At 40.6% G+C, this 27419-nt stretch overlaps 2 protein-coding genes across 2 annotated transcripts in view; both read right to left on the bottom strand.

Annotated features, from left to right (window-relative positions):
* LOC134680287 (rRNA-processing protein FCF1 homolog) overlaps positions 1-27419 on the bottom strand; it is a 99333-nt gene that overhangs the window by 12110 nt on the left and 59804 nt on the right. The window lies entirely within an intron of this gene.
* The window catches only part of LOC134680268 (pro-resilin), a 44024-nt gene continuing 18354 nt past the window's right edge, over positions 1750-27419 (bottom strand). Inside the window, exons 7-13 of the mRNA XM_063539366.1 lie at positions 24799-24994; positions 23354-23537; positions 8913-9252; positions 8050-8864; positions 6865-7054; positions 4457-4492; positions 1750-2451 (exon numbers count right to left, since the gene is read on the bottom strand). Coding sequence (XP_063395436.1) covers positions 1859-2451; positions 4457-4492; positions 6865-7054; positions 8050-8864; positions 8913-9252; positions 23354-23537; positions 24799-24994 — 2354 coding nt within the window. The 3' untranslated portion in view covers positions 1750-1858. The remainder of the gene's footprint in view (positions 2452-4456; positions 4493-6864; positions 7055-8049; positions 8865-8912; positions 9253-23353; positions 23538-24798; positions 24995-27419) is intronic.

Raw genomic sequence — 27419 nt, 5'->3', positions numbered from 1 at the left:
TATAAATTGCTTTATTTATTTTATTTTGGACAACATCATTAATGGAGTACCTAGTTGTTTTAAAAATAAAATTAATATGCATTAGGATTTTAAAAAAATGATTTTCATTTGATACAACATATCCTTGTCATACTTAGCCTATATGTTAGGTCCAATAATAACTAGGAAGATTGTGGACGAATGGCATCGTTATATACTTACTTATTCCAATTTATCATTCAAATCCAATCACTATGCTGTCAATAATAATGTCATTATCATTACTTAAACGTAATGTCATTCTTAGTGATAACTACTAGCGACCCGCCCTGGTTACACAAAAACCTTAGCAAATTATACACCAAAACCATCCTCAAGAATCACTCTGTTGATACCTCGGTGAAAACCGCATGAAAATCCGTTCAGTAGTTTTTGAGTTATTGCGAACATACAAACACACAAACAGACGGAGAGGGGCGGGGATTTTGTTTTTATAAGGTGTAGTGATATCGGACATCGGACAGCATTAATAACAACAAATCATATATAATCTAATACATAATTTATGTTTCAGATGGCGCCACTTTTATGGGATTTTCTTTCAAACTGTTATACATCTGCATTTTATTAATAATATTACTTTAAATGTTTTATATATATACGTAATATTATGTATTAGTAATTGTGGCTTTAAATGTACATGCATTCTAGCATCTACGCTACTTCTACGTTGAAACGGAAATACTGTGTGTGTATGTATTTACTTCGTTAACACTTGGAATATTAAAATATACGTTTTGCTAGTCCGGTGAATATCGCATTTCTGTTTCGGAATGCATTTTGTTTTAAATGATAATGTGTACTTTGTGCCACATTTAAAGCTGTGAGTTTCGATTAACTAAAGCGAAATTAAACACAATAAATTCACTCTCAATGTGGTATAGCAATTCTAATTGAAATAAAAGTAGGTATTAATATTCTTTTGATACATTATATTTTGTTTAGAAAAAATATTTTACTTGTAAATATTTAATGCTTGTTGTTGCATTATGTAGGCACCTACCTATATTTTAGCATTTAAAAAATAATACGCGACTACAATCGTGGTTATTATAAGATTTCCTGAGCGCATCCCTCAATAAAAAAAAAAATGATTTTTAACAGTTTGCCGTGCTCGAAATGTCGATCCATATTGCATTTTACTGCGGTTTAACAAAAGGCCTAACAATAACAAGTGAGCGAATGAAATTGCGGTGTATACGAGGCGTTAGCACAGTGCCGATGCCAGCTACAGAACCATATGCTATTGACTTTGTCACCAATTTTTCGAGTCTCTTTGTCCTCGTGGAATGAAGTCACAAAATTGTCTAGTTCGCGTCAAGGATGCAGTAAAATCGTTATTGTCCGCCAGCCTAACTACGCCCGTAACCAATCTAATCGTTCCTAATTTGAAAGTAAAGTTTACAGTGACCAGTTGAAGGCATACTTTCTAATTAGGAACGATTTGATTGGTTACGAGCATCGCTTGTCAACGGATAAAAAATATTTTACTGCATTCTTAATGCGAATGAACTATATGTATCAAACAATAGTAGGTAGTTCTTCTAAACATTCGATCTCACATTTTGAGTTTAAAGGAGTTTAAATAAATACTTATCATATTACATTCATCGATGTAACATAATTAGAAATTATGCTTAAGAGATAGAACAGACCTTTTTATGTAATTGTTGTTTGTTACTACTTACTTCTACAAAATAAACTTTGAACATAAAAATGTAATTTTATTATTAAAACATTTATTTACAATGCTTCTTATTTTCTAGCCTCGTTTGACGTTATGAAAGCGTAATGTACATAAGAGTTTTTATTGTATTTCTTAATAGCCAGAGCCCCTTGGACCATTGGGGCCACCGCTGGGGTATCCTTCGTCTCCGCCTCGACCCCCTGATCCTCTGTTTCCTTGGCTGCCACCTCTTGGGTATCCGTTGTCAGCAGTGAGTCTATCCGGAGAGCCGAAGCCCCCCTGTCCTCTGCCGCTCGGACCGCCGCTGGGGTATCCTTCGTCACCCCCTTGTCCGCCACTGGAAAATCCTCTACCGCCCTGAGGTCTACCGCTAGGGTAACCACTATCACCATTCAAGCCTTCCAACCCGTTCGAGTCGGGGCCACCGGACGGGTACCCGGAATTACCCTGACCGTTCTGTTGTCTCTGAGGGGCCCTAAGATCCCCAGAAAGCTGTTGGCCTCTACCGCCTCCAGGTCCTCCTCTTGGATATCCTGATTGGCCTCCCTGGGACTGGTCGTCGTAGCCCTGGGAACCACCTTGGCTGCCTTGTGGTCCAAACCCAGAATTTCCTTGGCTTGGTCCGCCCTGCGGATAGCCGATATCGTTGTCTCCAGAGAAACCGCCGCCACCGGCGCCCGGGCCGCCGCGAGGGTAGCCTTGAGCTCCACCACCGGAACTTCCACCTAAAAGTAGTAAAAATGCAAAGATGAATTCAATCTGGAAAATATTTTGTGAGCTCTGACTGACGCGAACCAATCGTTTATGTAAGACCGCTATTTACTTTGAATTCAAGCGATAATGGCTTTATGGCTGAAGGCTGTTTATTATTTTTAAGAGTCTCCCGAAAACGCCGCCAAAAAGCCGCTCTCATTTCTTGAAACTTTTGGCATGAACATATAAGTAACATAATTATATACCTATATCTGATATTTGTTATTGTTGCCGGAAATTGTAAAACGAAGAAAATAGAGCGAGTAGATGTTTTGTGTGAAAAACGTTTACAGATATAAATAGTAGTGTCCGACCGAAGGTTCGGTTTCGGTTTCGGCCAGTTTCGGCCAAAAAATCATGTTTCGGCCGTAGTTTCGGTTTCGGCCAAAATACGGCCGAACCTTTCGGCTGGGCCGAAACTTACGAAATGGTACTTCGGACAAAGACCAAAAGTTGGGGAATAATTCAAATTATGTACCTATAATAAATGGTATAGGTACATAATTTAATTGGTTTATTATAAAACACAATTCCACTAGTAAGGGGGCCACTGGACGGTCGACTCAGTCTTAAGAGGCTGTCAATACCTATAACGCGCACACTGTCTAATTGTATCGGAGTGAATGAGATAGCACTGTCGCACGTAGCCGTTGGCCGAGTATCCGCTCGGCCCGAGTCGAACGATGTCTTTTTCGCTCTTATTCAATCACTTATACAGTCATTTTCCTATCTACCTCTAATGACAAATTTTAAGCGAGGCTAAAGATTACGCTTAACTAGTGCTGCAAAGTTGATTTTTTCAATAGTTAATATTTTGCGAGGTCAGACAGCCTGCTGACTATTGATTAAAACGAAGAAAAAACCCTTAAAAGTGCCCCCAGTACAGTTTTTCATACGAATGCTCAACCTTAGCCTCACTTTTTACCTCAATTTACCATTGGTTTGTGTTCCACATGTCCTCTACTTCAGCTTAGCCTTTGGCCTCGCTGCGCCATGCTCAGCCTGCGGTCTCGCTTTTTAATACAATGGACATTGGTTGGAGTCTGTGCTCAACTATTTATTTTGAAGCCTGAAGCACGGCTTTGACTTCGCATGAAAGTTCGCCTCACTGGGGCACTTCGGACTTTTAGGCCCAGGTGAAGATCGGTACCCGGCCTTGCGATATTATTAACAAAAAATTTCGCGCTCGCTGCGCTTGCGTTTTTGGTTGACCCTGTATCTACATGTTAGCTTGACTTGTGAATGAAAAGAGTTACACCAAGAAAATTCTGCAATGATTTTGATAGCATACGCAGTGCAACTAGTGGAAATGTTATTTATACGTCTTATTTCATAGAAGTTTTGACGTTTAAAATAACACTTGCATTGCGTGTGTTATCAAAATCGTTGCAGAATTATCTTGGTCTAACTCTAGTAATTTTCTTAAAAAACTGCTTAAGTAACATAAATTTCAAGGACATTGGGTGTTGACAGCCCCATAATATGTGTGTAAAAGCGGTTTTATGACATTTTTTCAACGATTCTAACAAGTCTACAAAAGTTTCGGTTTCGGTTTCGGTTTCGGCCGAAACTAGAGCCAAAGCCGAACATTCGGTTTCGGTTTCGGTTTCGGCAAAAAAACATGTTTCGGTCGGACACTAATAAATAGGTATGTTATTTGAATGTTTCAGCATACAATTTTCCACAACAAAAGCTTTCTTGAGCTTACCGTGGGGCTTAGTCAATTTGTGTGCAAAAATAATGTTTAAAATGAGAGCGTAACTTCTATTGTATGGCGGTGGTTAAGTTCGTGTTACCATCATTACTCGTATCTAAATCAAACTACGAGCAGAAGTCTAATAATTATGCATCTACATACAAAATATTATAGGTATATACGAGTCAAATATAGCAAATATTTGTTTACGAGAAAATAACGGAGGGAATATTATTAAATAATAGGATTATATCCTCAGAAAGATTTAAACAGATTATTACCCGTGCCAAATCCGGACCCGCCGCCGACAGCTCCACCTGATAGACAACATATTTTATCTTTATTTTTCACTATTTATAAACACTCTTACGCTTTTGCTTAATCTTTGTATGAACTGTGGTTTTCAGAAAATAAATAAGTGAAAATAGGGTATTTTCCTACTAGTCAAATCAGTTACTTTTTTAGAACTGTCAAAACAATTTGCTAATATTGAATTTATATGAAACATTACATCGTGACGTCACGGTCAACTCACCTACTTTTTATATTTCTATCCGATTTATTAAATAGAACTTGTGTTTAAAAATAACACCTATACGTTTTTGTAATAATTATCTGGTGCTTAATTACATGCATGGTGTAAAATAAATTATTTTAAATACATACCCTATTATGTAGTTACAATAATCAAGCTTTGTACTTGTTTGATTTACCTGCAGACTATCACTTCACTTGAGTTAGAACAATATTACAGTTTGTGTCAAAGCGGAATTTACTTTATGACATTAAATTAATATAAATGATGGTCATTTTATTATATTTTAAATCTGAGCTGTATAATTAATAGAATTTACGCATTCTAATGCGTAAATAATTTATACGATAGGTACCTGAAGTGTCAGCCGACACTTAACTACGAGCTATTGTTTTTTATAATGATAAATTATACATTTTAAATGTTTGAAAAAGTTAAATTAGGTACCTATATACATATTATATAGTTATAACGTCAGTTCGAGTGGAAGTCCTCAAAGGAGTTAATAGTTTATAAATTCCAGGTAAAGGGTAGGTACTTAAAACACTATCAATTCATGATGGGCTTACTTTCCAAAATAGTACCTACCGCTCGCTCCCTTCCGTATGACATACATAATTTGAAAACTATGAGCTCTAACAACACTCATTAAATTTTATTGAAGACTGATATTATAGATAATTTTATGAAGATGATTATTATAGATGATTTTATGTTTTTTTTTTTTAGGTACTTATTGTTATTCATTGGCAGGCAGTTATGTTATAGCTTCAATAATTGTTATAGGTAAAGAAATAAAAAATGTAAACTGGGGTACAAAAATGTAAAAAAAATCTAACTTTTCTTTATACAGCTAACTGTATTTTTGTATACAGTAACTGTAACTGGAGCTAGATTCCAAGTTATTTTATTTCTTCCGAATGGTACCATATATTATAATCATTTAAGAATTCTCGGTAATAAGTATGCAGTATCTTAAAAAAATCTACCCAAAATTGTTAAGTGCCAAGAGACCAAATTTTTCGATGTTCATGGTAAACCCCTTTTCAAGTTCAAGTTAGCTCAATCGTTTATAAGTAGGGTTTCTGCTCGAGAATTCCCGAGGCGAGAAATCTCGAGAAATTTGTCCTAAGTCGAGACGGGAAAAAAATATTCAATGCCTCGAGAACTCGAGAATTAAATCTCTTGTGATAAGTAAAAAGAAAACACGCGTATAACACATGATGTGTCTATAATGTATTTCTTTATGTACTTAGTTAAATAAATATGAACCTACTTAAAACATTTATTACCAACCAAATAAAAAACTACCTTGATACATAAATATATCAATAATAAATAAAATCATCCCGATATATTCCTATTAGCAAAGTATTACAATTTTAGCAGCTTTATTGTTCCGTTGAGTAAGTACGAGTAATTTATATTACGTAGTAAAACTTCTGTAAGTTTTGTCACATCGAGTTAAATTTATTGACTTGAATATTGCTGCCTAATAAAATACCATATTGTTGTTTGTTTACATTTTGTTGAATACCTAAAGAAATACACTATAGTATAACACATCGCCAGTGCGCACGCCTGCACTTATAGTTTTTTTTGTTGTTGTATTTTTGATTATTAAGTGCAATTTATAGTGACTAAAAATGTACCATATGTTTGATTATTGATCTCACCTACGATTCCTACGAGTCTGATTGGTAAAAGAGCAAAAAAATTAAATAACATGGCGTTTATTGGACCTTTCAAAATTTCTCGAGATACTCGAGAAACTCGAGAAATCTTGGTCGAGAATTCCCGTGCCTCGAGAAATTAAAAAGGTCGATAAACCAGAAACCCTATTTATAAGTCCGACATAAAGCGTTCGTTCCGTACTTGCAAGTATGTGAGCGTAAAGGCTGATTTAGACGGCGCGCGAAGTCGTATGCGATTTTAGCTACATTGCGGACTGTTGGTTAGTCCAACTCAACCGACCGATCAAAAACCACAATGTAATGAAACTCGCATGCGAGTTCTCGCATCGTCTAAATGGGCTTTAAGAGTGATAACTGCTTTATATTGGACATATAAACAAGTTCATAGCTAGTTCCTTCATCTTATAGTTTGGATAAACGAACGCAGGGTGTTATGAGGATATACTTGCAATGAACGAACCCTCGTATCGGATCATAGGCTTGTATCCCTGCAGGCCCGCCTCGTACTCGACGACCTGCTTCCTGCCGTCGGGCAGTACTACGTTATACTCCCCAGTGGCGACGTCGCCGTCACGTTGTTCTGAATGACCAAATTTAGTACCTGTCTGCGCATCGTCCACTTCATAGTTATACTCGTATTTAGCGGGCTCCTAAAACAAAACAAAAGTTTTATTTTCAGTTACAGGTTACGCAATTATTATAGTCTATGCCACTTAAAACGATAGTGGACGACCGCTTCTCCATTTATACATTCATGTTGGAAAATATTTTACAAAATGTATTATACATATACCATAGCTATGCCCCTTCGTAAGTAAAACAAATCCCATGCAAATATAATAGGCATAACTGTGGTTAATAGTTATACATCAAATTGCGTAAAAATATTTCCTCTAACGTAAATAATATCCAGAGAGGAAAACTAGGACTACGTTTCCATGGAGAAGCGGTCACGTAATGTCGTCCCCTTCCTCTTACACATCTAACACCAAAACCTCACCTAAAAGTTATCAACGTTATGTATCGCCTAAAATGTGGAAAACGGAATAGAACACATCCACAACTCTGGAACAAATATCCGCGATAAACACATTAATAAGTAGGTAAATGCCCTTACCCGGATTTGATTTTCCATGTTAATTACCTACGCATAAATTTATAGATATACTTGGTCAAGTAGATCTTGTCAGTAGAAAAAGGCGGCAAATTTAAAAAATGTAGGCGCGAAGGGATAACGTCTCATAGAATATTTGAATTTCGCGCCTTTTTCTACTGACAAGATTTGCTTGACCATCTATAGTTGGAATGAATACGTAACTGTTGTTATTGCATTTACCTAGAAAATAAAATTGGAATTTTTCAGTAAACTATTGCGTAATTCAAAACGTGCCAATATTTTTTTAATTCTTGCAAATATGTAACGTTCAGATAAAATCTAGTTACGGTTGTTATTTTGCACTCGTTTAATCATGAGCGCTGTAGAAATTGTGAAAATAATATGTAGGTATTCAGTTGCATTTTTTAATAGTAAGTTTGGGTAAAATTTATTTTTGTAGATGTCGGCGCATACTAAGGGCATACTGAAAATTCCTGGACTTAGAAAAAATAAGTCGTCTCATTTATTTTGTAATATAAAATTACTTACATCAGATCCGTTATCCCCAAAGTCAGAACCGCTGTTGCCAGAGCCACCTCGACCACCGCCCCCACTACCACCAGCACCGAAGCCAGGCGCCCCGTACGACGAGGAGGGTGCACCAGACGGCTGACCCCCGAATCCACCCTGCGGCCCGTTAGCCTTCGGAGCTCCATAAGAAGATTCTGGTGCTCTTTGGGAATTGGGCGACTGACTTCCAGCACCAAACTGGTTATTCGGTTGTTGGAATCCGCCGGTAGCAGGTGGGCCGTACGAACTATCCGGCCGTTGGCCACGGCCTTGGTCTCCTTGACCGCCTTGTCCTCTAGCCCTTCCACCTCCGGGTGACTGACCTAAACCCTGATTTGGTGCATCGTAGCTTGTTTGTGGTCGTCCGCCACTTCCAGGCCTTCCTCCTACACCTGAAGAGGATCCTCCTGGTTGTCCAAACGAATCAGGGCCCTGCCCGGGAGCGCCATATTCAGAACTCGGAGAGTTAAACCCTCCTTTTCCTTGCTGCGGTGATTGACCTCTTTGCCCGCCAAAGGAACCGAGGCCCTGCTCCGGGGCACCGTATTCAGCACTCGGAGCGTTGAAGCTTCCTTGTCCTTGTTGTGGCCGGGAACTAAATCCTCCTTGCGATGGCCTTCCTCCAAAACCACCCCCTCGAGATGAGCTAGCTCCACCACGATCTTGCCCCTGTGCTGAAGGTGGTCCATACTGCGTATCTAAATTATTCGATGATCCTCCGAAACCACCTTGAGAAGATGGTCTTCCTCCGAAACCACCTTGTGGGCTACCTCCAAAACCACCTTGTGGGCTACCTCCAAAACCCCCTTGTGGGCTACCTCCAAAACCACCTTGTGGACTACCTCCAAAACCACCTTGAGGAGAACCAGGTCCGCCGCGACCCTGACCTTGTGCTGAAGGTGGTCCATACTCCGTGTCTAAATTATTCGATGGCAATTGTCCTGGGGGCGAGTAAGAGTCGCCAGACTGACTTTGGCTTTCTGGTCTTGAACCCGAGCGGCCTCTAGGACCTCCGAAAGTACTAGGATCTCGGGAATTACCACGGCCTCCGTTGTTGGCTCCGGGAGGCCCATATTCTGGAGATGGTCGGCCATTGCCACCGGCAGATGGCGGGAGGTAGCTGTTTACAGGAGGCTCGCATTTGGTCGTTGACCAAGCAAGGGCGCAAAGCCAGATAACCCACTGAAATTGAATCAATCATTTAATACACTGTTGCATCTTAAACCTTCTTTCGAACCTCGCAAGGCTCATATTTTAAAAGATTATTTGATTTAAAAGGGGTATTATAGGTCATTTTGACCATGATAGACAGGTAAATAAAAGCGTGTTTTAAATAACCAAATTATATGAAAATTTATGACGTAGTACTTTTTAGTCTAAAACAGACTAGACTATTGCACATTATACTATAGATAACTAGATAAACAAAATTCTTACTAAAATCATCGTTGGCTATTGTAGTGTTGTCATGAATATAATATTATTCTAATGTTAATATATGAATTAATTGGAGATGCTGCTTTAATAAGATTTAACTTAGGAATAAGTTTGACGATCGGGACTGGAGCTTATATAGTTCGGTCGGTGAGCGTGATATCAGTGGCAATGCAAGAGCCTCACGCGTTCGTGTCGCGTTTAATTTCGTGCATCTGACTATGGCCGCGGCGCCTGCGCCGTGGGAGTCCTTGTTCGCGCTAATACTAATAAATCTATAGGTACGTATATCTACTATATCTGAATAGAAATGGCTTGAATGTTAAATAATTACAGTCAGCCAGGGTTACATTCGCAAACTACTTATATTTTTGGATTATAAAGGACCGACAACGCCCTTGTGACACCACTCGTGAGAGCCCATAGACCGCTCGTATAAGGGTGTAACCGAAAACCGCTAAAACGAGGAGGATGGAGAGTTGGGAAGGTGAGGTTTGGGTGGGTAAGATACCAGCAAGTAAAAGATAAACGAGGTATTTGAATCTCGTTTATCTTTTACTTGCTCAACGTAATTCAAAGTTGCACCGCATAGGTAGAGCTTTGAAAGGTTACCTTCCGCAACTTACACAGTAGTCAAACATAAAGGCTTTTCACGAACACTTGTATAAAGAAGAGGCGCTTTTTGGCTATAGTGCGTAAGAGCATTAGAAACTTTATAATTAAAATTTGTTTTTTGAATTAAGGTTCATTTTGAATTGGTTCCATTGGTTGTTTCTTGGTTGTTCCACTGAAACCATGTGCGTTGATAACTTACATATTAATATGCCGCATAATGTAAACGAAAATCAAAATCGTCTTAGGTCTATTTTTTCCACATAATTAATTGTGGACTCAAAATTAGCTCGTAATAGAAAATATACTAGGTACCTACTTAAATTCAGATTTTATGATGAACACTGTTTAGTCTAAGCTACCACAATGAAAAGTTTATTTCATAGGAAAAAGACAGTAGAAAGACAAATAAATAACTTATGAAATAAACTTACCAAAAATACTCAGCAGTCTCAGCAGCACTCACCTGTTCGTCCCAGTAGCCGTAGAGACGTCCGGATGTTGATGTGCTGAGGTGTGGTGGTGTGGTGGTGTGCTGAGGTAAAAACCTTCCTTAGGGAAGTAGGTCGCCGCATGCAAGAAAGGGGCCTTGACCCGCGCTCCGGGTTTTTCCTGGTGCAAAGGCTGTCCGTCGCAATTCAACGCGATAACGCAGCAAGTGTGATGGGCACCTTTGCGCCGGGGGTAGCGCGGGGAGGCCTCTTTGAGTCGTTTTTATATTCCTTGTTTTATTTTAGATATATTTAGGGTTGTTAGTTTTAATTTAGTATTATTTATAGATGTATTTAGTTCATAAGCTACCACGATTAGACCATATCCAGTCCTTGAATAGCAAATGATCACGTCAATGGGCCCGGTGCCATCAATTACAAACGGTATCGAAATCCGTGATGGAGCGCATGTGATCTGTGCCATCCTCACTAGTTAGCGTCGTGACGCGCTGACGCAACGGCGGCGGAGCCCTAGGGCTGCGAGCGCATCATGGACATTGCGACATCATACAGTATGTATATTGACTAAAACCGTGTATTCAAACCTGTTAATGTGTAGGTCAGAAATATGAGAATGGCACCAATTTTTTTTCCATTCAGACATTTTTTTACGGCAGGTATAAAAAAACAATTTTAATATTTTAAAAACCCCTTTTACTGTTTGTTTCCAATATCGTTAATAACAGTATCCAAAGGGTAAAAACGGGACCCTATTACTAAGACTCCGCTGTCCGTCTATCTATCTGTCTGTCTGTATGTCACTCATGAACCGTGATAGTTGAAATTTTCACAGATGATGTATTTCTATTGCCGTTATGGCGACAAATACTAAAGACAGAATAAAATAAATATTTAAGTGGGGCCATATTTTGCGTAATGGTACGTAACCTTTTTCGTGCGCGAGTCCGACTCGCACTCGGTCGGTCAATGTCTGTTCTGTGGATGGATCAACTTTTTTTGTTGTTATTAATGCAGGCCACAATAGTAGCATAGTTTGTTAGTAGAAATGTAAAAAGATCGGTCATACGACATAGACATACGACGATATATCTTCTTAGGAACCATGTATAGGTATAGTTATTCGTAGTTGGTAAGCTAGGCTCTACTTAGCAAAGTGACCCATATGTTCACAGTAAATAAATACTTATTGTCTTGTCTTTTGTCTTTCTGGAAATTCCTACTCCTTTAAGGATGACTCACGTTAGACCGGGCCGTGTCCGGGCCGGAGCTTCCAGCGCTTACTTTTCTATGACATGACGGACGGCGATCAGGTGATGCTTTTCATAGAAAACGATGCGCTGGAAGCTCCGAGGGCCTACCGTGAACCACACTTATGCTTCACTTCCCTGTCACACTTACGTACCAATTTACAAAGTGCGACAGAGAGGCAACGTGGTTAGCGGTAGATCCTCTGGCCCGGACACTGCCCGTGCCCACGGCCCGGTCTAACGTGTCATTCTTTATGAGTGAGGTACATTACGTTGTTGTTATAAATGTACATAATATAGTATAACCGTAGTACCGGAAGCGCGTAATAATAATCGTGGGCAAGCCGTAGGTAGTTCCCATATAGGTAAACCCTCGGTCTAAAATCCCTTCCCCTTCCAAAATTGCGACCGCATGCATTCGACATCAGTTTTATTCATACATTTGTGGTTGCCCTAACTAATGTTCACTAACATTATTTTGTCGCTTCACCTCTTACTTTTATAGCCATCAGTCTCGCGCCGACGGCGATTATTCATCTCCTATATGAAGAACCATGTCAAACTATAAACCATTACGGACCATATTTCAGTCTGTTAGGACTCTTTTCTTAATTTACAGTATAACTGGGAAATAACAATAAAGAAAAAAAAAACATTTAGTTTGCTTATATTTTTTTATTCGTGCGACTTCTCATATTCGCTCTTATAGTCTGTTATCTTTAGGTATTTAAAAAAGAGTAAACAAAATTTACCTCAAATGGCTTCTTAAGCCAGTTGAGGGTATAGAATAGATGAATGAAAACATTACATGATCAAATAGTGTAGGGTAATGTAGGTTGTAGGTTAATGTAGGTAGGATGGTCGTTCAGTGACAGCTCCAAGTGGTTTTGTATTTGGTTGGTTAATCATAAATGTTATAACTACCGGAACTTTTATTTAAATACCTAAAGATACAGAAACTTAAAAATAAAGTATCACAGATCTACTTTGCACTACTTACTTAAAAGTGGCATTCAGAACTAGAAAAGAGCCTCACGGGTGCATTTATGACTGTGTTTAACGTACTGGAGGCGTACTCTAATTGTAATAACAGGTTATGAGCCGTCAGTAGCAAGTGACATCTGATGACCAGAATTAACTCAGATACAATTTTACATAGGACCGATAAAACTGAAATTAATTATAGTTAAGTACCTACTACTTATTTATTATTTTCAGTGTCTCAATACCTACTTAAAAAAAAATGATCAAATAATTATGCTATTACAACCTACCTACAGTAAAACAAAATTACTAATAGGACTGTTTTTTCTGTCCCACTCCCACTCGCACCTGAAAATAAGGGCCCTATCACACTGGCGATTAAATCGATTTGCGAGTTGAAAGCGAGGCGAGCGCACTACGAGTTTAATTGAGAGTGTGATAGTCCCCTAATACGCACTTGAAACACGAGGATTGCCAAGTACTGCTAATATGCTGGTTTCACTCTAGTAATTAGTCTAGTTATCTAATTCTGAATACTACTTTATATACTAGACCGGTCTGCTCTATGTATCTATAATACACTCAAGGGCAATGAAAATAAATAACATTGTGTAGATATCACAAAATAACCTACATATTTTCATTGTTCTTTAGTGTATAAACTAAAGAATAATGAATTATTCATTCGAGATAACTAGTTTATATAAACTGTCTCAAAATTATGGTACATAACACAACACAATAAATAAGCCGTCTTTAAATATACAAACAGTAAAGGCCAAGAGTACACCGGCTGCGTGTTTGTAGAGATGTTGGAGCTGCGCACGCACAGTCGCACACGTCACGCAAGCGGTGCGCCGTCTCTCATAAGGATCTTTATATTACAACGAGCACGTACACGTCTACGCACACGCAGCCGGTGTGCACAGGCCTTTAAAGTTAGAGGTATCTCCACGTTGGCGAACTCATCGTGGGTCTGCATTACACCAACCACAATCGCCGGACTGATTAACAGCGTATCTAGCAGCAGAGAACTATTCTGACTATTCATAACATTTCCCATACTTTACAATTTTATCTTATCTCAAGTCCTTTTTTATATGTAGGTAGGTAATATTGACTCCTACACTCTTCAAACAAAACGAATATTAACCTTCGCCGAGTTCGTTTCGGTACAGTCAACGTCAAAGGTGATGGATAGAATAATGGTGATGAAACGTCACTCCAAAAGCATCTATCTGCTACCCTCACTTTACTTTAAACCAAATAGATATAATTCGACAGTTCGCGTTCAAAAGTAATTGCAACAGTTTAATATTGTTCTATCCATAGCAGTGGCGGCGCGTCAAACATATCCATAGGCAAGCCGCCTAATTTGGCTTACATATTTCCTTTACAACTATGCTCAAACGTCCAAAATCAGGCAAGCCGGTGGGCATCGGCTTTTATGCACGCGCCGCCACTGATACATAGTCTAATAATTTAATAAAACATGGTCTTCTCTTCCCAGAGTGACACAAGCCTACGTCACAATCGGGGGGCACGGCAGTGCCCCCGCCAAGTCGAGCGCGAAGCAAACACTGCCGTACCATCCTTTACTGGAACCATTTCGCCGCATTTTCAGGCCCCTATTTGAGAACCTCTGGATAAGACCAGAACGCAGAAATTTTGGTCATCCAGTAAGCTATAATCACATACTTAAAATCCAAACTTTCAAGTCTGTAGGTCATTTAGTTCCGAAGTTAAGCGAAAGCAAAGTTTCGCATTTATGAAACTCACTCATGATCATCAGAATAGAACTAGTACTTCCCATAAACTCAGAGAGCTGAAATTTGGTACAGAGTTAGGGTTTAATGGCCACATAAAGGGAAAACCTAAAAATATTGCAATATCAGTCACGTTTTAAAGATCTAAGAACTGCATAAGTACGTTTGTAATCCCATATAAATATATGATATTACAAAGTTACTGTTGCAGTTCCTACAAATAGTAGGTAAAGTAAAGGTACACTACGATGTACGATGTGAGTATCAATGAAGATATGTTTAGTTATGATATGTGTATACATAGTATGGGTATGAGTACCCGAAAAGAAGGACTGCCTACAAAAAGAGATGAGATCCCATCAAAAACATTACATGTAAAAAGGTGCAAGTCTCGCAACACTTTTACTACAAAAAAGTTTTGAGATGTAATGTGAAACCAAGTCGGTTATTTTAATCAGTGCCAGGAGGTTTCTACAAAAAGAAGTGAAATCCCACCAAAAACATTCTGTAAAAAACTAGCCAAGTCTCGATGGAGCTGCTTGTTTATCTCTAAAAAGTAATGAAATCTAGACAAAGTCGTGCCAAGTCTAAGGTTCCTTACTGCGATTTCTTTATTATTATAGTTAATGTTGTGTGACTTGGCCGTTGAAGGGTACACAAGGGTACAAAACCAGGTGCTCCATGACACCATTGCACCAATCTGTCGCCAGAACCGCTACCCATTGACGATGGAAAATTGCCACTTGGAAAACGTTGATTCAATAACCCAGTCAATTGTAGGCTTGATAAAGCTGCGTATTTCAATAATACTTATGTATGGGCGAGCCTGAAAAACACTTCTTTTTGGTGCAATGGCAGATTGGTGCAATGGTGTCATGGAGCACCTGGTTTTGTACCCTTGTGTACCCTTCAACGGCCAAGTCACACAACATTAACTATAATAATAAAGAAATCGCAGTAAGGAACCTTAGACTTGGCACGACTTTGTCTAGATTTCATTACTTTTTAGAGATAAACAAGCAGCTCCATCGAGACTTGGCTAGTTTTTTACAGAATGTTTTTGGTGGGATAACATTGCCACTTTGTATAGCGCTATTGCATATTATTATATAGCGCTGTCGCATGACGTAGGCTTGTGTCAGTCACGTGGTCGGAAGAGAGTACCAGGCGGAGTATATTATTATACCATGGTTATATATATTTATAGAAACATATCTCTGTTAAGCTACCAAAGAATGCTGCTAACTCTACACTTACCTACCTTAAAATGGGTTGTCAACTTGTCATACTACGCATACTTATTCATATATATTATACTTAAATCTTATAACTGAACTAAACTAAAATCACCATTATGTACTCGTATGTACGTAACAAAAAATAAGATTTAACACCATTAACCTTTAGGCTCCTACGCATAAACTTAAGTGAAGTTTTTACTGTGAATTATTATATAAATCCTAAAGGCATAACGATTTTTTTAATAAGATAATGATAGGATTAATAGGTATTTTAACAATATTGGTGCAACTCATTAGCTTTAGGTACATATTAAAATAACAGGTATTACATCATACCTATATTTAGAAATTGAATACCTACCATTTGAACCTAAGTATTCGCTCACTAAAATATCATATTGTGCATAACTGCTCTTAGGTATAAGTAGGTACGTACGTACTCAATCTATTGTAAGATTGTATTTTGCTGTTTTTATTACTTATTATATTGTACTATAGTTCGTTTTTTTTAGCATTAGAAAGAACTCCACAGAAGCAAGCGTGCAGTTTTTATCAGGCTCTTTAATTGTTAATAATTATTGAATTATCTAATGTAGCATGGTCAACACATGTAATTTACATCAAATTATTACCGCTCTAAGTGCCGGATTTGGAACCACAAGCTTACTTCTGCGAAGTTCTTTCTAATGCTAAAAAAAACGGACTATAATAACGAACGAAACTCAACAACAGCTATGAATGGAGACAATTACATTCCAATTGTTCACAGTCGCAATATTTAGTTATATGATTCGACAGTTAGGTAAGTAATTTTCGATTCACATAGCTTTACACCAAACAAACTTCGAAAACAAGCAAATTACCTACTTTATACACGGTCTCTATTAAATTTTGTGATGGCTCCTCTATACGATGGCCAAGCGATGACATTAAATTAGAATTTAAAAAGATAAACTTTTCATCATTCAGAATTCAGATAGTTCATCTCTCGTCTTTTGATATCCTCCTAAGTCCCTGCGTACAATTTTTTGTACGTATTCCAAAATCTATTTTGAACTATAATTCTGTAGCTAAGGGTTCCAATTGCAAAAACAAAACAATTGCTCCTGGGTCTCAGGAGGAATACATTTTAAGATGGATTTATATTTTGATGGATTATTACAGTAACTAACTTTGTGATAGTAAACAACTTCCATACATTTAAAAGTAAGTAGAGGTCCCTTCATCCTAATACTAGTACTAATTACCTACCTACAATCAAATTTAATTCATTATTAAGTGGAACACCATTCATATGTTTTATTTCGTTAATTTTTTTAAGAGAAATCAAATTCATCATTTTTTTTGTTATAGGTAAAATTGACTCAAATATGACTGCAATTTTTCTTGTACGGTAGACCGTTAGAGGTTAAAATATTATACAGGGTGATTCATGAGACGTGAGCAGGACTAATCCTACACACTCAGTAACTTATAATTGATCGATCACCGAAGTATTTAGGTGAAACAACCACACTTTTTCCTATTTTTTAACTTTTTGGTGAGGGCAAATTTAATTCTCTACAATCTTGGTCACCCTACAAAACCTAATTAATAAACATAAAACCTCTTTTACCGTAATGACAGCATCTTGATTACGAAGAAAATGAACTGTCAAACATAGTGAAATACGAGTTTTCAAAAGTAACCAGACCGTGATGACATTCAATTTGACATAGAATATCGGTACCTAGTTTGGTATTCTAATTTTAGGGTGACCATGCATGTCGTAAATAAATTAATAACTTTTTTTTTCAACACGACTACAAAATTAACGTTAAACACACTAATACTGATACGAAACATTGTTTATAATTTACGAAATGCGCAGTGCTAGTCCTGCTCACGTCTCCTGAATCACCCTGTATAATCTCCATCTATAACATTTCCTATTTATTCCCTAGTATGGCATCCCTACGCTATCGTGGAGATTTTCTGTAGTATGACCGCGTCGGATTTGTTGTTGCCGCGGAAGTGCTCCTCGATCTCCGCCAGCGACTTGCCCTTGGTCTCGGGCACCATCAACAGCACGAACAAGAACGCCAGCGCGCAGAAGCACGCGTACATCCAGAACGTGCCGGCAGATGTCAGCAAAGTCTGACAAAAAGATGAAAATACATTTAGTAGGAGATAAAATCTGATGAGACTGCACTATTAGGGCCACCCCACATCTAGCGTCTTTCGAGCGTCGGCGTCTACAACTCTATGGCCGCTCCTCGACGCACGTCGACGCAACGTCGACGCAACTGCGCAGCTACGTCATTTTCCATAGCGCTGACCAGACGCCGACGCTCGAAAGACGCTAGATGTGGGGTGGCCCTTATTGTTTTTTATTTGAAATTGCTTTAGTTAGCTACATAATAGGATCTTAGGCAAAACTGGCAATTAAAATACAGCCGTTAATTCATTAGGATATAAATAAACCTATTAAGCCAAATAACTTCCTCCCACTATCGCATCACCTCTTGTATCAAACAGAACTGAAAATCGTCAAAGTAAAGAGCCAATTACATCCACACTGGATATTAGGCCTATGGATTCCTATTCAGCGGTTTAGAAATCAAACTCGAAGATCCATATAAAGCTTATAATAACTAAGAAAATTAAGGTAACAAAATGCGTGCGAAGTGCGGAAGAAGGTTAGGCGACAGAAAGAAGCTATGTGCAATATAGATGTAACGCGCGTAAGCAGAGGCTAGCGATATGGCGGAGAAAAGCGACGTGCGTTCAGTGCGAATCTCTGGGAGCCTCTGTCCGAGCGCAGGCGATGAACTGAGCTGCGGCCGGTCGCGCCGCGGTGGGGGCGTGACGTCACAGCCAGGGACCGCCAGGCTGCGGGCCGCTCTCGCCGTCGCCTGACTACGGGCCCGCTGGAGAAGTCGGTAGTGTGGAATTTATGGTCACCACACCACCCCCCTTGGAGATTTATGGCCCTGCGACATAAAAATCAGGAAAAGTTACTTTTCTGCCCGAGCGTGTCGTCCTGACGACTTCAGACGGACAGACGTTAACTTGAGATTGAGATGAATTGTCGTCAGTCAACACATAAGCTGGTTTGACTCTGTCGATCGAAACTGTTACTGGCCCTCTTTGCAGGTCTAGAGTTATAGTTTTATCGGTCCGCTTCAAGACTTTCAGTGGACCTGTGTACGGAGCTTCCAAAGATCCTCTAAGATGGTCTTTTCTTAAAAATACATGGCTTGAGGTTCTGAGGTCTTTATGGACAAAAACTGACTTCGTACCATGCCTTGAAACAGGAGTAGGTCTGATTTTAGCTATGTGCTGCCTCAGCTGGGAAACAAAACCCACCGGCTGGACCTTATTCGTAGAAAGTGGTTGTAAAAACTCACCAGGGATCCTCAGAGGCTCACCATAGACCATTTCTGCCGCTGAGCAGTGTAAGTCTTCCTTCCACGCCGTCCGTAGACCCAAAAGCACGATGGGTAGGGCGTCTGTCCATCGTACCTCATTGTGGGCCATTATAGCGGCCTTCAAGGTTCGGTGCAACCTCTCGCACATGCCGTTGGCAGCCGGATGGTACGCTGTGGTGCGTCGCAGCTGAATGCCACACAGTTTGGAGAGCTCTTTAAATAGATGGGACTCGAACTGCCGGCCTTGGTCAGTAGTCACGATCTGTGGACAACCAAACCTTGAAATCCATGTATCACAAAATGCCTTAGCTACCGTCTCAGCGCTGATATTTTGCAGCGGTACGACTTCCGGCCAGCGTGTAAATCGGTCTATAGCAGTTAAACAGTATCGGTTGTCGCACGAAGATGGTAGGGGTCCCACGAGGTCTATGTGAACATGAGAAAACCTGGTTCCTGTAAGATCGAAATTTCCCAGGGGTGCAGAAGTGTGCCTCTGGACCTTTGCGCGTTGGCATGACTCGCAGCTCTGGACCCAGGTTCGCAAATCCTTGCGCACGGAGGGCCAAACAAATCTGTCTGTTACCAGTTTGGTCGTAGTTTTCGTGCCTGGATGACTCATTCCGTGGACAGACTGGAACACTTGGTGACGTAATTCCTTTGTGACGAACGGTCGTGGCTTCGACTGGGAGACATCGCAAGTTATGGAAATATTCATACCTTGTATCGGTACACGTTTTAGCTGTAGTGATGAACCGCTGGACATAAGGTTCTGCAACTCGGCATCGTTCTGCTGCAAGCGTGCCAACTTCTCCAGGTCGACAGGCGTTGAAATGGCTTCAATCCTAGAAAGGGCATCGGCAGTCAGGTTATCCTTTCCTGAAATATGCCGAATGTCTGTTGTAAATTGAGAAATTAGGTCGAGGTAGTTGAACTGACGAGGAGAACAAGTACGGTCCTTTTGCGTGAACGCAAACGTAATCGGTTTGTGATCCGTATAGATTATGAAATGTCGTCCCTCGATCATGTGGCGGAAGTGTTTTATGCTCTCATATATCGCCAGCAGTTCACGGTCATATGCGCTGTACTGTTTCTGTGCATTGTTCAATTTCTTTGAAAAGAACGCCAGAGGTTGTGACTGGCCATCTATTAACTGCTCAATTACCGACCCTATGGCTGTATTGGAAGCATCTGTTACTAGAGCCAGCGGAGCGTCTTGGACTGGATGAGATAGTAAAGTAGCCTTTGACAAGCTGGACTTACATCTTTCAAAAGCGTTCAGAAGCTGTGGTGTCCAGGTCAGGACCTTAGAGTCCTTGACGTGAGAACCGGCCAACATGCCGTGTAGAACTGCCTGTTCTTCTGCAGCCTTGGGTAAGAAACGCCTATAAAAATTGAGCATTCCGAGAAATCTTCTCAAACCTTTTGCTGTTTCAGGTGCCGTGAACTGCTGGATGGCTGTGACCTTCGATTCCGGCGGACGTGCGCCTTCTGCTGATATGCTATACCCCAGAAAAGTGACTTCACTTACACCAAAACTGCATTTGGCCTCGTTCAGTAGAATACCATACTCGTTTAGGCGCTGAAATAGCTGCTTCAGGTGCTCCAGGTGTTGCTCGTGGGTCTGGGAAAAAATCAAAATATCGTCGATATAGGAAAAGCAGAAGTCTAAGCCCCGTAGAACTTCGTCCATGAAGCGTTGGAATGTTTGAGCCGCATTCCTGAGCCCAAACGACATGTACGGAAATTCGAACAATCCGAACGGCGTTGTAATGGCGGATTTGGGAATATCTTCAGGATATACTGGGATTTGGTTGTACGCCTTCACCAAATCCAGTGTCGAGAATATCTTACAACCAGCTAGCCTGAGCGAGAAATCTTCTATGTGTCTGATAGGATACCTGTCAGGTACCGTGCGTGCGTTTAGAGCACGGTAGTCGCCGCACGGCCTCCAAGAGTCCCCTTTCTTCGGCGCCAGGTGCAATGCAGATGCCCAAGGAGAATCTGAGCGTCTAGCTGTTCCATCGCGAAGCATCTCGTCAAATTGATCTTTCGCTACTTTCAAACGGTCGGGTGCTAACCGTCGAGGTCTGCAGAAAACAGGTGGTCCAGCTGTAGTGCGTATGTAATGGACAGTCGAATGCTTTACCTCTCTCATGATGCCGGATGGCTTGGTGAGGTCCGGGTACTGCGCCAGAAGTTTATGGTATTCTGTGTTACCCGAAATAGCTTTGATGCTCGGCGGCTGGCAGGTCCTGACTACGCCGGTAGCTGACAATAAGGTCAAACTGTCCAATAAGCGTCTGTTTCTGCAATCAACAAGCAACCCGTAAAATGAAAGAAAATCAGCGCCAATGATCGGCCTATCCACGTCAGCCACCACGAAATTCCAGGCGAAATCGCGTCGCAAGCCTAGTTCTGGATGCAGCTTAATTGTCCCATAAGTTTTGATAACTGTGCTATTTGCAGCAGTCAGGCTGTAACCGGTTGGCCTTCTGTTGTCCCGGGCGAACCTACGTGGCAAAACGCAAAGATCTGAGCCTGTATCTATTAAGAATTGCACCTTTGTATTCCTGTCTGTGACAAATAAGCGGCTGGTAGGTTTAAGACAGTCATTTGCCGCCTCTACTGACTGTCGTTCAAGTTTCCCGAAGATTTGTAACTACACGGGACGGTGCATTTCTCGGCGTCATCACCAAATAAATTATGGTACCAACAAATACCTGGAGTACGGCTCTGCGAATGTTGACGACCCCTGCTTCTAGACCGGGCTAAACGGCTGCCACGTCCCTGTGGCGTGCGGCTGCGGCCCCGTCGTTCTCGAATGTTCAGCTGAGAGATCTGTTGGGTAATTTCAGATTTAATACGGCTGGTGATCAACTCTTCCATTTTTGAAAGCATACCCTCAAATGACAACTGCTGAACGGCCGCAGAGCTGGTGCTAGCTACTTGAAGCATATTATTAGGTGGTGAGATTTCCGTTATTTTATCAGCTAAATCTGCTAAATCACTGAGGCTTACATTTTGCGAAACGATAATTTGCTGGACATTAATTGGCAAACGGCTCGACCACAGCGATCTTAAAAATTCGTCACTCACTCCTGATCCTGCTAGCGACTGTAATTTACGCAGAAACTGGGACGGTTTTAAATCGCCTAGCTCCTCCTTTACTAGAAGTTTCCGTAAGCGCTCGTCACGTGACATCGATAACCGCCGCACCAATTCATATTTTAATTTTTCATACCTGTCTTTCGTGGGCGGATTTGTAATTATGTCGCGTACTTCCCTGGCGGCGTTCTGATCTAGCTGCTGGACCACGGTGTAGAATTTAGTGGAGTCGGTCTTCGTACCCGCAACTTCAAACTGCGCCTCCACCTGGGCGAACCAAATTTCTGGGTCATCTGGCCAGAACGGGGGCAAACGAACAGCAACTCGATTCACTGCGCCGTACACTAAAGGTTCCGCGACGTCATTATCCGACGAGGGAGCCGCGGCCACGTTTTCCGTCTTGCCCGGCGGATTGACCTTTGCCCCGCTCGCTGTCTCCTTTGTCCGCTCGCGCTCCGTGTCCGACATCGCGTTCTAGAAACCGTCGCGTGGTCACCAGATATGGATTCCTATTCAGCGGTTTAGAAATCAAACTCGAAGATCCATATAAAGCTTATAATAACTAAGAAAATTAAGGTAACAAAATGCGTGCGAAGTGCGGAAGAAGGTTAGGCGACAGAAAGAAGCTATGTGCAATATAGATGTAACGCGCGTAAGCAGAGGCTAGCGATATGGCGGAGAAAAGCGACGTGCGTTCAGTGCGAATCTCTGGGAGCCTCTGTCCGAGCGCAGGCGATGAACTGAGCTGCGGCCGGTCGCGCCGCGGTGGGGGCGTGACGTCACAGCCAGGGACCGCCAGGCTGCGGGCCGCTCTCGCCGTCGCCTGACTACGGGCCCGCTGGAGAAGTCGGTAGTGTGGAATTTATGGTCACCACAGGCCCGACTTCGGGCCCGAGTAAGAGTCGTTTTACGTTTCTATATCTAGGTATACAAATTGTCACATATAATTATGATGCAAATACGTCATAAAGATGCATGTTAAAAATACCTACACTAATGCGAGCCTAGAAGTGACATTATGAAGGTAGGTACCTCTAACGCATGGAAGGATTTGATAACGGTGAACATAGACAGCAAGTTGACGGCGCTCGCCATGGCGGAGAGCTGCGAGCGGTGGTGCGCGGGGAACAGCTCGCCCAGCAGCAGGAAGGGCAGCCCGCCGAACCCGAGCGAGAAGCCAACCATGAACACCACTAAACTGCCCACTGGGAGGTACCTGTAAAACAATACAGATTATGATCATCTCTGCGCTGTAGCAAAAATTGTAATCACAGTGTTTCAGGTTTATCTACCTCAAAAGGCAAAAGCAGACGCATCGCCTGTAGGTAAGCGATAAAACCTTGTATAAAAAAAGAAATGTTTGCCAATAAGTTATTTTCCTCTTCAAACCCAGTAGAATGTTATGTTAATACCAACACCCATACTGTTAACTGTACATCGGTGGACATTATGCCTTTTGTAATAAGGTCCACTGATGTAAGTACAATTAGGAGTATTGCTGTATGTACCAGTACCTACAGAATTCATACCTATACATAGAGCACTGAATGGCACAAGGCGGCATCCTAGTATTTGCTCAGTGTAAAGGAAACGGCGTTAATTAATTCAGGTTTGATCCACTGCATGGTTTGAATGAACTAACGTACCTAACGAGCTCACGATGCCCAATACTAACAATATCCTGATTTTTATTAGGGTTCCGTACCTCAAAAGGAAAAAACGGAAGCCTTATAGGATCACTCGTGCGTCTGTCTGTCCGTCTGTCACAGCCTATTTTCTCCGAAACTACTGGACTAATTAAGTTGAAATTTGGTACAGATATGTAAGTTTGTGACCCAAAGACGGACATGTAACGTAAACAAATGAATTTTAAACATGGGGGCCACTTTTGAGGGGGTAATTAGAAAATTAAAAATAAAGTTTTTATCAAACTATATCGTGTTACATATCAAATAAAAGTGCTCATTGTGAGAATGTCGAATATATTTTTTTTTATAATTTTAGAATTAACAGTTTGCTTAGTTTTTGATCCGACCCCTACGGGTGTTTTAAAAGCAATACACTCGGGCTTCACATATAAAAAATACATTGTTAAAAACTGAGTAATGTACGGAACCCTTGAAACGCGAGTCCGACTTGACAGGTTTTTATTTTAATCCAAATATATAAGTGTAGAGTAAAATTTACAAGAGCAATATTATTAAATGTATATATATATTTATAAGAAAACACCGGCAGCCGACACGTTACACCAATATCGTGCTTACTGCTGTTGCTTCAGAGTACCCCAGTGTGAAATACAAGTGTCAAGGTTCCGTTACACAGGCGCGTTTTCCGGGCGGGGCGTGAGCGTTTTATATGTAAAAGCGGCGCGCCCCGCTCACGCGCCGCCCGCAAGACGCGCCTGTGTGACGGAGCCTTAAGTAATCTACAACCTCCTTCCCTCCATCCCTAATGTCAATAAGACTATAACCTACCCAAGCCACGCCGAGTGCTGCAGTTCCATGTAGTAAGCGGTGCCCATGGCCAACATGGAGGCACACATGACTGCAGCAGACAGCAGCAGCAGCGGCCGCCGGCCTGCGCGGTCCACCACCATGGTGCTCACTCCGTTACACACCAGTTGCACAACGCCAACTATAATCGTCGCCATCATAGGATTCAGAGTGCTTCCTGGGGACATTAATAAAAATATCATGTAGTAAAAATTTAGTGCATAATTAATTTTATTTGGACTGTAATTCATATTTTGAACTAAGCATAATTATGTACAGCGCTAGTTTAAGGTGAAAAAGTATTCAAAAATATTCACACAATGTTCGTGTCCTCCTTTTCCTTATTCCGTAATCGATTCAAATGATTCAGAAATAACGTAAAACTTTCCAAAATAAAAAAGCCATTATTTATATGTATTAATGGCGCGCTACTGTATTTATATAGGTAAGAGCTACCTCGGCAAAAGTCATAACACAAACGCAAAAGCAAAAATTGACATCTGTGTACCTATGCGGAAATAAGGACCTGACCATACTGACCTAAGGATCTGACCATAACTTAACTAACTTAGGTAGAGGTACTTACTTCTAGATATGAGTGCAATTAGTAGGTACATTGTGCAAAAAGGTGGTATGGTCAAAACACGTCTGTGGGTCAAAATCGCTCTAAGGGCAGATATTTTTTACGAGTATGAGTTATGACTCCAGTTTACAATTCTAATATCGGCCACGTTACGTACAAATCGTACAATATTTTTTTATCAATTTTATCATACTTTTGCTAAAACAAGATTTAAGCTACCTAAATAAATTAGAGATAGATATGGTTCGCAATTTTTTATTGTTTGACGGAATGTTTGGTACATACATACGAGTACATGCAGACATTAGCAGTGTTTATTGTTTTACCTGTCTATGATATTTGGATGCTGTTAAGGCGCGGTGTGTAGTAAAATGCGCTTTTTTGTAACCATATTTACAGACTTTTACAAGGATTTCATGCATTATTTTCTAGTATGTATAACTTTAGTCCTTGAACTACGTTATTGCTTGTCAGAAACACAACGGCTCATTATTTTCTCGATAGAATCTTAAGTTGAAAACATGCTTAAAGCTGTCTTTTGATCCATATTTTAGAAGTACTACGACGAAAATGGATATGAAACTTACCTCATTCGATAGCTTTTAAGTAAATCTTCGTTTTTGCTGGTCCTTTTATCGATACGTTAATCTTTTCATTCATAATTTTATGAATTCAACTTTTGCCTACTAAATTACACCCTACGCGGCAATACCTTGCGCCTATTCCCCGCGCCAGTACGCCCGTGGCCACTGCCAGCGTCGGACCTATGCTAGTTTAGTGGACGTTTCATAAAATGGGTAACCACTGTATAAATATGCAAATATGTTATACACACAATGTTTTTCAACATTCTTACGAAGAAAAGCAAAATAATTCTTAATTACTGTGACATTTCAGACATTCGCCCGTCATATTGTCAATTTATAACAAGTTGGGAAGCAAAGGCACACACCCGTCTAACCAATCCGGAATTCAGTCACGATTGATAAATTGTGTAAACAAATTTTATTAAAGGCTATTTCAAATTGAATCATTTTTAAACATATGTGTCCGGGATTCAAATACCTATGTGGGAGTGTTTAGTGTATGGTGGTACCCTTCGAGCAACACCGGCTTCCGAGTGGTACCTAACCATTTCACCGCTTTTAGTTTCCGAGTTACCTACATGCGTTTTAAGGGAAGTGGTCGAAAAATGCCTAAAATGGTTTTGTGTTTAATATTAGGTAAGGTAGAAGTACTAGTGCTCGACGCTGCACTAGTATTCGACATGGGTATAGTGTGTAGCTTTCAAATAGAGCTCGACGGCTAATCCTTTTTTTTATTATGAATGGGCTTACTCATGGCCACAGACTCCTATTGTCTATTGTTAAGTAAAACCGCTCATGCCACGTGCCACAACCACCTGCATAAAAAATACGTACTCCGGTTACTGAGTGCGGCGAGTCGAACGCTACAGAACCAGTCTAAAATGTGTCATCGAGATGACACAAAGGCGCGTTATCGGAGAGCGCACCTACACTGGTTTTTTGAGCGTTGGCCTAGCCGGCGCTCAGGTGCCAAATAAAATAATTAAGACCCTTTTTTGCACGTAAGTAGCACGTGCGGTTTTACTTAACAATAGACAATAGGATTAGCCGTTGAGCTCTATTTGAAAGCTACACACTATACTTTATGTCAAAGTAATATAGGTTAAATTTGAACGGCGACGATCTTTCTGTATTCAAATTTAATTCTTGTCACTTTGACATAAAGTGCCCGTGTCGAATACTAGTGCAGCGTTGTGCACTAGTACTTCTACCTTATTTCCGCCAAGTCCGTACCGTGCTATATGGAAATTTATTCCAAAAAATGCTGTTTATATACCACACTGGTGGCAAGCCAGCATACGACCCGCATTCACCATAGCCTATGGACGCCTGCAGCTACGGGGATGTGACACATCATGCCAAATGTTGATTGATTTTATATAAAATAAAAGTCCCAATATATAAAATAAGCTTTCATAAGTAATAGTTACTGA

The sequence above is a fragment of the Cydia fagiglandana genome, chromosome 1 (assembly GCF_963556715.1).
Source record: "Cydia fagiglandana chromosome 1, ilCydFagi1.1, whole genome shotgun sequence".
Lineage (NCBI taxonomy): Eukaryota > Metazoa > Arthropoda > Insecta > Lepidoptera > Tortricidae > Cydia > Cydia fagiglandana.
The sequence above is the reverse complement of the archived record's forward strand: the minus strand, read 5'-3'. Positions and strand labels throughout refer to the sequence as shown.